Here is a 9,695-nt window from a genome sequence, read left to right as displayed (position 1 = left end):
AAAAGGTCTCTTATAGATAAATTTGCTACACTTTTAATCTTTTATTAGTCAATTTAATCCTATTAAACTAATTAAAAGATTAAACCTTAGGTTGCTAATATTATTAGAACCGTGATCTTAAGTCTATCTCCACCAAGTTTTAAAACACTTTTAAAACCATGATTCAAGCCTAAGTTCGCATGTATGTCTTTCTTATAGATTTTAGTTCTAATTTCCTTATAACTCTTATTAAAGAAACAACTAAAACCATACATATTGTCATGCATAACTAGGTATTTATACCACTTATAAATTTAACCTATGTGTCATGCTTCATGCAAGGTCCATTCATTACTATATATAACTTTTATATACTTGTAATGAACTAAGCAAACTGCTCCCATACACCCTTATACTATAACACTTATAATATAAAGATGATGCATGCCTATGCTTAATGCATGCATAAATATATAACTCTTATATTATATGATGCATGAGCATGCTTTTATGTAATTTGAATTATGCTTCTCTAAATCATAACACTTACAAGAAAGAGATGATGCATGACCAATGCATAACCTAAGGTGGGATTTAAACTATATGGCATACCATATGACATATAATTAAACATACATCCTATGCATATTCACAAAAGATTAATGGACCGGGATGAACCACCTCAAAAAACGAAAATAAAATTCTATCTATTACATTTTCCATCGAGCAAACCGGTTCACAGGCAAATCGGGTCTTGAACCGCCGGCCGACCAGATAACAATCCCCAAGCTTCTGTTCTTCAACAACCGAAGTACTAGGAATAACAGATGCCGGTCTGCTTTCTCTGTTCTACAACCCACCCATAAGGGTATAGGGAATGATGGTGAAGATCGGCACTCGAAGGCTTGAGGAGCTGCCTCGATCGTTTTGTAAACCAGCCGGGTATCTACGATCGTTTAGCCACGATCGAGTACCATTTACAATGCGATGAAGCATGAGGCACTCGATCGTTTAGCACACCAGACAAAAACCTGCAAGTCTAAACGATCGTTGAGACGACGACGTTGCTGTGAAGCACAATCATCTAGACGATCACATAACAAGCGCATAAGTAACAAATTTACTCCGCGATCGTGTAGTTAGGAACTAAGCGATGAAGCTTGCTGAGCTAAATAATCGTTTAGTGCACGTGCGTCAACATGCTCCCGAGTATCCGATATTCAACGACTGCTTACCCCATCGTTTACACGACCCGACCAATGCTTGGGCGTCTTCATCCTGGAAGAACAATAACTTCTTGCCTTCAAGCCTCATCATGAGCGATTCACAGAGACTCAAACACTTTGAATTTACAGACTCGATAGCAAATTAATACGCCTAAAAACACAGGGGCCCTTACAATTAACTTTGAATATAAAAGAATTCAATAACCATAGGCTTCATTCGAAAAAACTCCATTAATCCACATCCACAAAACTATTTAACAATTAAATAGAGTGTAAACATGTTTTACCCACCGAGAAAGTAAATGCTATTCTACACATCAATGAATTTAGAATATTATAACCTAACTCTGATACCAATTGAAGAACTCTTATCAAAGAGTACCTCTGAGCAAAAGCAAGATCGTTCCAAACTTATTGTGACAGAAATACTGCATTCACTAACAAACATATAAGTTATGCATTTAACAACAAATTACGACATGCTTAGAAACTTAAAGGGACGAGAGACATACCAGTTGAAGAACCCTTCTTCTCTTTAAATCTCGCTCTCATCAAGCCAGCAACTCTCGCTGTCGCTAAGATCATCAAGGCTATTGTCCACCAAATCTCGCTATCGCTACCACCGAATAGATTTCTCATGAACAGGCAGAAAGAAGTACACAACCACTCGAAAACTTCGGTATTCTCGGAGTGAGAATCCAGGAGGTATGGGCTCTGTTGAATTTAGTAGAGGGGAGGAGGAAACACCAATCGTTTACATCGACCAAGCAAGTAGGAGATATCTGAAGTCTATCGTATAGACGACTGCTTGATCATTTAGTAAAAGGTGCACGATCGTGTAGTAAAAAGGGGCTGATCGTTTAGTAAATCGCTTGGGCATGCGGTCGCTTAGAAAAAGCTAGAGGATTGTTTAGGTAAGATTATGCGATCGTTTAGGAAAAGCATGCGTGTACACGATCGTTTAGTAAAGTTTGAGCTATCGTTTATGCTCTCGTTTGCTAGGCGATGGGCAGTGTACTAAAACGTGAAGTGATTATATGATCTCTTGCAAAATGAAAACCATTTTCATTTTATCCTTCAGTTATGAAAATTGATTGCAACCTCCCACTATCTCATTCGGTTACGGAGAAAAAACCGCCAACAATTATCTCATAATTGTTTAATTAAAAAATAAATATAATCATATTATATTTATAACCTATAGTTTAATATCATATCATATGCAACATAAAAACCATAGTCATTTTTCTCCTCCACTAGATATAAATCATATTTATATCCTTTTCCTCCAATTAGTGTATCTCATACATCATGTCAACCATATCATATATAATTGATCAGTTCAATCATATCATATATAATCGAACTCCCTCTTGTCAATTTAAATACTTCAAACTGACCCAAAAATTGATTCTCAACTTGAATCCATTGAGCTACCAAGGGGACCTTATGAACTTATGGCTCAAAGCTCCAACGGTACGTGAATAGCTGACTAAACTCTTTAGCCACGAGATTCACCATCTGTTAACTGTCAGACATTCCACAAAAAAACCTATAGTTGCACACTTCTCACCACATATATATTTGTATCAATTGGATATAACCAATCAATAGTATGATAACCTTTCATAGATGCTCGTAAGTACAACTGGGCCAATTTACCGTTTTGCCCTTGTAGTTACATCTAACTCCTTAATTACCACTGACCCCTCTAATGAACAATACAACATAGTCCTACTATGTGTGGACACCTCTCAGGCCATGAGAAGGTGTGTGGCGCCACATCATTCAAGTCTCGGAATCAGCCTTTAAAGGAGCAATCTATCTACTTACCCCTACTTCGGGGAAGGAGTGAATTCTATCTTGTGTAGCTGAGTTCCGAACTCCCTAATCAGACGAATCCCCAAAGTGGTAAGTTTGAGTCGGCGATTTGGTTACTCGCACCCATGTAAATCAAAGCTCCTAAATTGAATTAGGGCTAATTTGGTTTAATATCGAATTTGGCTAATTGAGCTATTAAATTTTCTAATAAGTTGAGGGGTTAACAGATTCAGTGTAATTAATTAATGCCTAATGAAAGAAATTGCATAGGAAACTCTCTCTTGCTCTAGAAATTAGATAAACTCATATTCAAGATTACATTTACCAATTTTTATTTCAATTTCACACATTTATCTCTTCCACACAAAACCCCTCATTTACCGCTCTAGTTAGGAAATTAACTTAATGAAACAAATCACCACTGTTGCTACATTTTAGTAGTGATAGGAGTAATTCTGTAACTACAAATTTTCTTTTGATCAAGTTTGAGACTTATTAACGACGTAGGCTTCGAGCTCTATCATAGGTGCCAACAAAAAGGTTGGTAACTGCTGTCGTCACATCTCCTTTCAGGTTAAGAGGTAATCCGGGAGAGGGTGTGACATTCAATCTCCAACTCCATAATTGTTGTGCACAATAATAATAATAATAATAATAATGTCAACCCAGGTTTAGTTAATTTGGACTTGGACGTGAAAACTCTACCATGGTTTACCATTATCAAACCAAATATTAAATTATTTATTCATTTTGAAATCCCCCGTTTAGTGGAGGGAGGAAGAACAGAGCGACAATGGGTTCCTCATCCCTTCCCCTTCTTCCCCAACCTTTTGCGCGAATTCCATCCTCAACCTTTCAGCCCTCTGAAATTTCTTCAAACCTTCACAACAACAATGTCCGATTCATTTCCATGGACAAACCTCCAACTTCTCTAACCTCTCCGTCTTTGTCGGCTTCTTCGTCCAGCTCTCCACTTCTTCAAAAATCCATCGCATTGGCCGCCTCCATTTCCCTTCTCATGTGGCCGACTCCAGGTTTTAACATTGCATTATTGTATTCGTCACCAGTTGTTTCGAAATCTGTTGTTTACAATCTTATCCACAATTTTGTACGGTGTCGATTTTTTTTTTTTCTTTTTTGTAATTCTGGATATTCGGTAAATTCAAGAATCGATTCGCGTTATTTGGAATCTGAAGCTGATTAATTAACTGATTATATGCAGCGAATGCCGGATTTCTATCAGGATTCTCAGGAATCGAATCGGTTCCGGGGCCGGAATTGCCTCAAATCGATTTTCTCAATCGCTTCAATGGTTCGATTAATTTCAAATTCATTTGAAGAGGAGGAAAAACGCTTCAATCCTTCAATAAAACCTAACTTCTGAAACTGATTTGCAGAAGAAAACCAGAAGAAATACGCGGAAGCTGATGCTAGATTCAAATCATCTCCACTGCTGAAGGAACTTCTGGAGCGATCGAAGATGAACAAGGAAAAGTAAAACAAGAATTTGCTAGGGTTTCTCTTTTTTCAGGTTTCATCACAAATTTGGTTAACAAATGAACGGTTTGAACTGATGGAAATCGTGTTTTCTCTGTTGTTGGGTGCAAAACTTCAGGAACCGTCAGAAAATTATTGAGAAATATTGCATCCGTGGTGCTGAATGGGGAGTCGGAGATTGCTCGGCAGAGGGGATGTCGCCGGAGGAGAGGGACAATTTCATCTCAATGTTGAAGCAAAAAGCTGGAGTGGATTAATTGAACAGAACTATGAATTTGCCCTAATTCTCTATTTCATGGTGATCTATTGGAGCTTTGGGATTCAGAGCAAACAATTTTAATGTTGTTGTTTCACATTCATCACAAGGAAGGATTAGCAGAGTGAAGCAATTGAAACAGAATGAGGTCTCTACTTTCTACTGAGTATAAGTTTTTTCATCATTATGTTCATAGAGGTTCACTTCTCAACAGTCAACTAGGTTCCAATCTTATGCTTTTCTATAGACTTTTGTGCTAGGAGATTTGGTTTATTTTTCCATTCACCTCGAAATTCCATTTTTTTTTCATCTACGATTGTGCATCATTGTCTCAGTGGTTTTTTACATGACTTTTTTTCATTTTTTTCATCCTCATGTTTTTATGTTGTTCGAGTCTTGTACGTTTGTACCTACGTTTTTACCATTTTTTAATTTTACAAAAACAGCAAAATCGGTCACTTCAGTCCAATTTAAATGAGTTATTGAAACTGAAAAGTCGAAAATGCATTCACTCGAATGGTATTTGATCGCTACTTGATTGCCATTTGATTGCTATGTGATTACTATCTGAATATAGACTGTTCTCTGATTGCTGTTTGATTACTATCTGATACTAATTGCTGGTTATATAAATTATTATTTGATTTTTACTTCACTTTCGATTACTTGATTTAGTTCTTCACTTTTACTTTTACACATTTTGTCATTTCAACTCTATTTTTCACTTCCCATATTATTTTTTTTTTTTTTTTTTTTTTTTACAGCGACAGATATACATCATCAAAAGAGAATCATGGTGATTGATTCTTCTTCTCCTCCCTTAATAGTTTAAGCATGGAAGTTTAGTTTGATTGTTATCTAATTATTAGTAATACATGTTGTCGGATTACTATTTAACATTTATGCTTAATGATACAGAATGCTATTTGAATACTGATTGATTACTCTCTGATTATTGTCTGATTGCTATTTGATACAGATTGTTATCAAATTATTATCTTATACTGACTTGTTATTTGATTGCTATTTGATATTAATTATTATCTAGTTGTCAATGATATGTTATTTGATGGTTGTTTGATTACTTTAACATTGGTTATCAATGATACTAATTGTTATGTAACTATTGTTTGATTGCTACTTAATACTAATTGTCAATAATCCTGATTATTATCTAATTACTATTTGATACTAATTTTCAGCGATATCAATTGCTATATGACTGTTTGATTATTATTGGTTACTGATTGCTATTTGATTGTTGTGTGATTATTATTTGATGATGATTATTAATGATACCAATTGTTATTTGATAATTTTTTTAATTACTATTTCATACTAATACTTAGAGATATCAGTTACTATTTGATAAGGATTATTCTTTGATACTAATTGTTATCTAATTATTAACTTATTGTTATCATGTATTGTGATTACTAATGATGTGTTGATTTACTATCTAATTGTTGCCTAATTATTATTTGATATTGATTGCTAATGATACCTTATTATAATAAGGTACAACCCATTGGGTATCATCTAATTAGGTATCACTTTTGTCAAATGGAAATCAAATAGCAATTACATTGATATATAAGTATATAATTACAAAAATGGTAGATAGAAATCAAATAACAATCAAATGAAAAATAAAATAAATAATCACAATGTAAGTACTACTCAATATTAAGTCAAAATATGAACTAAGAAAACCCAAATTAGACCCTTATCGATGAATTTACACTCCACGAACTCTTACAATCACATGCAAAATCACATTAATATAATAGAAAATTGGACATGGAAAGATAGCCAAAAATAATTGAAAAAAAAAAAACAGAATGATAAGTACTAAACACTTGTGAATTATAAAAATGATAAATATCACTCATCGATCTCATGAATTCCTGTCTAGGAAGCACTGATTGTGCAACACGAGATTTGAAGTATCTGATTATTTTTTAATTTTTATTTTTAATTTTCAGATACACATATCTACTTCCACGAAGGATACATGAGTCAATTTTTTTTTTTCAAATCTAAGCCCAATCACTTAAAAAGCCCAACATACGATCCATTTTATTTTAGTGTATATTTAGAAGTGATTTTAAAATCATCAAAAATCATTTTTTTTAATTTTTAAAATCACTCGAAAAACACACTTTTAATTACTCAAAATCAATTTAGTTTTCAATTTTGCACTTTTAAATGCAATTTTCACATCGTCAAAATTACTTTTAAAGGATTAAACATATTTCATGGTGATTTTGAAAAAAAAAAAAAAGTGATTTCAACCATTTTAAAATCACTTCCAAACATAAAAGTTTACTTAAATTGAGCAATCTAAAACAAAATAAATTAAAAATGATAATAACATAAAAAATTGGAAAAAAATTAAATCTCCATTCTTCCCTTCTCTCTCACTATTTAAATCATGATTTATTCCGGCTTCATCCTCAAATTCATTATTCAATATTCATCTTTTACTTCTTTCCTACCTCTACTCTAATATACATACAGTAGTATTTTCGTATCTTGTTAGATTTTTGTTTTCTATTCACCATAGTTCACCATTTTTGCTACACTTTCTCTATCGCACAAATCCTTCATAATGATTTGTTTGTAGATATACAAGAGTAGGGTAGGCACCTTCGATTCTGCCGAAGACACCACCCATGCTTACGACAACGCCGCCATAACTCTCTCCGGCCCTAAAGCTAAAACCAATTTCCTTCTCCCTAAACCGACGTCGTTTTTCGATTATCCTCCTCCCTACCCTCGTCGTCCCGTCAACGTTCCAGATCCCTTCCCCAATCCCCGATTTTGATTAGACCTACTTCCAGTAGTTTGAGCTCCACCGTTGAATCCTTCAGTGGCCCTCGCCCTCCTTCTCCCGCCGTTACTACGACCACTTCTCCCTCTCACCGTTACCTACGCACTCCGCCGCTTCTCCCGGAGGATTTCCATAGCGATTGCGATTCCTCATCCGCCATTATCGGCACGGTAACGACATCGCTTCCTCCGCCGTCGTTCCTTTGAAACCTCCTCTGCCTTTCCATCTCAACATTCCACCTTCCGATCTTCTTGATTTAGCGCCGATGATCTTCGATGTGCTACATTGTGCCTTTAACCACCGGCGGTTGATTGTCGAGCCAGGCCAAGCAACTCTGGTCGACTTCCCAGAGATTGTTCAAAGACTGTTTCGTGGGAGAGTTTGGTTTTGAGGAGGGAATGAAGAACGGGAGAGAAGACGACTGAATCTAATTATAAGGGTAATTTTGGAATAAAAAATAAAATATCAGAAATCCAGTCTTAATAATAACGTGATTTTAGTCCTTTAAAAGATATTGGCATATTTTTAACATTTAAAAAGTTGATGACATGGGTGCTAAATCGTAATTTTATTTTGCTATCCATGGTAATTCCCTTGTAAAAATTGTCATGTTCATGCACCGAAGAAACATATCATAGTTTATTTATTCATACAAATAGATAGAGTATATTACTTTGTATATTAGATGTAATCTTGTATAAGATGGTATATTATAAAAATTGTCATGTTCGTGCACTTGAGAAACATATTTTCTTAGACTAAATATATCGTTAGATATCGCAACACATGAATGCGGTTTATATGCATTTCTTTTTTATGTGTATATGTACGAGACTTGTTTCAAATATATACAATGTTTATATCAAATGTAATTAGAACAAATATAGGTTTTAGGTAAGTTATGTAATATATACACCATATTAAGATATATCTTCCTCGTATTTTGTCACATATACACATGTATGTTATTTTGCAGATATATACCTCATATTATATAATAATAATGCTAACACATGATAAATTAGATCATAAGATAAGATAAATGACGTCCTCATATTTTTTTAAAGAAACGCATACATATTTAAAATTGAAAACAAAATATTGAAATAAACTTTGTATATATACTATGTACTACATTCTTATAGTATATAGACATCGAGCAAATATGTCTTAGAAAATATATCGTCATGTTGACAGAGATATGTCTTACATATATGTATATTGTGTATTATTGAACATGTTATACGATATATAGTACATAACATATTAAAATATTCGAATATAGAGTCCACAATTGGCATATATTATATGTAAATCCATAAAACAGGAACTACAATATGAATACTACACATGGGATGAATGTTTAAGAACTAAAACAATAATAAATTTATATACTTTGTTTTATGTACTAATACAAGTATATATATAATCCACAACATATACAGACCCTCTTTTTCCTATTTTTACAATCAAATTATAAATTGCAGTTTTCGTTTAAAAAAAAAAAAGAAAGAAAAGAGGGTTTTGTTTACGAAAAAAAATGCAGAAGTCGGTGGTTAATGAAAAGCACTCAAAAAAGAAATTTCTTGGGCTTATAATTTTGTAAGTTTTATTATCCATTTGTGTTGGTTGATGCTCTTTTATATTTAATTTGTAGGAATCATGTATTTGGATCAGAACGAGCTATTTTGAGTGTGAAAAGACAAAAATACTCCTATAATAAGTCAAACTTTGATCTAGAGCAAGATGAGATGTGAAAATAGGTGAAAAAAATACAGAAGAGAATGTGCACGGTGCGCTGCAAACATAATAGAGGAAACAGAAGAGCGCTACAGTGTTACTGAAAATGTTGGCGCATTCGTTTGGTTTTTTTTCAAACAGCGTCACAACGTTGCATCATTTTTATAAATATTTGGTTGTCGAGAGCATAAAGGAGAGAATGATTTTAGAGGTCGAGTTAGGACTTGTTTAAGCCTCCACCGGGAGCCGAGTTATGGGTAGAGATGACATTTTGAAGCTTTCAAAGAAGTGGATGATTGAAGAGACTATTGGAGAGTGATTTCGAGTTTGAGGATGAAAGTCA

At 34.0% G+C, this 9,695-nt stretch overlaps 1 protein-coding gene and 1 pseudogene across 1 annotated transcript; both read left to right on the top strand.

The window, feature by feature from the left end:
• The first annotated feature begins 3,774 nt into the window (after positions 1-3,774).
• On the top strand, positions 3,775-5,723 carry LOC120079457. The gene is made up of 5 exons (XM_039033648.1): positions 3,775-4,060; positions 4,249-4,338; positions 4,424-4,520; positions 4,642-4,927; positions 5,544-5,723. Exons 1-4 carry the CDS (start codon positions 3,820-3,822, stop codon positions 4,778-4,780), a joined length of 567 nt encoding a protein of 188 aa, XP_038889576.1. The 5' UTR covers positions 3,775-3,819; the 3' UTR covers positions 4,781-4,927; positions 5,544-5,723.
• A 553-nt stretch (positions 5,724-6,276) lies between these two features.
• LOC120079140 lies at positions 6,277-8,435 on the top strand (annotated as a pseudogene).
• The last annotated feature ends 1,260 nt before the right edge of the window (positions 8,436-9,695 follow it).

The sequence above is a fragment of the Benincasa hispida genome, chromosome 6 (assembly GCF_009727055.1).
Source record: "Benincasa hispida cultivar B227 chromosome 6, ASM972705v1, whole genome shotgun sequence".
NCBI lineage: Eukaryota > Viridiplantae > Streptophyta > Magnoliopsida > Cucurbitales > Cucurbitaceae > Benincasa > Benincasa hispida.
Note: the sequence above shows the minus strand (reverse complement) of the source record. Positions and strands in the feature narration are given on the sequence as shown.

Bases quoted from the DNA above. Each gene is read 5' to 3' on its own strand.
- LOC120079457 (XM_039033648.1), top strand. From the start codon at position 3,820: ATGGGTTCCTCATCCCTTCCCCTTCTTCCCCAACCTTTTGCGCGAATT. The intron at 4,061-4,248 runs GTTTTAACATTG...GATTATATGCAG, and splicing joins TCTCATGTGGCCGACTCCAG to CGAATGCCGGATTTCTATCA. The intron at 4,339-4,423 runs GTTCGATTAATT...ACTGATTTGCAG, and splicing joins TTTTCTCAATCGCTTCAATG to AAGAAAACCAGAAGAAATAC.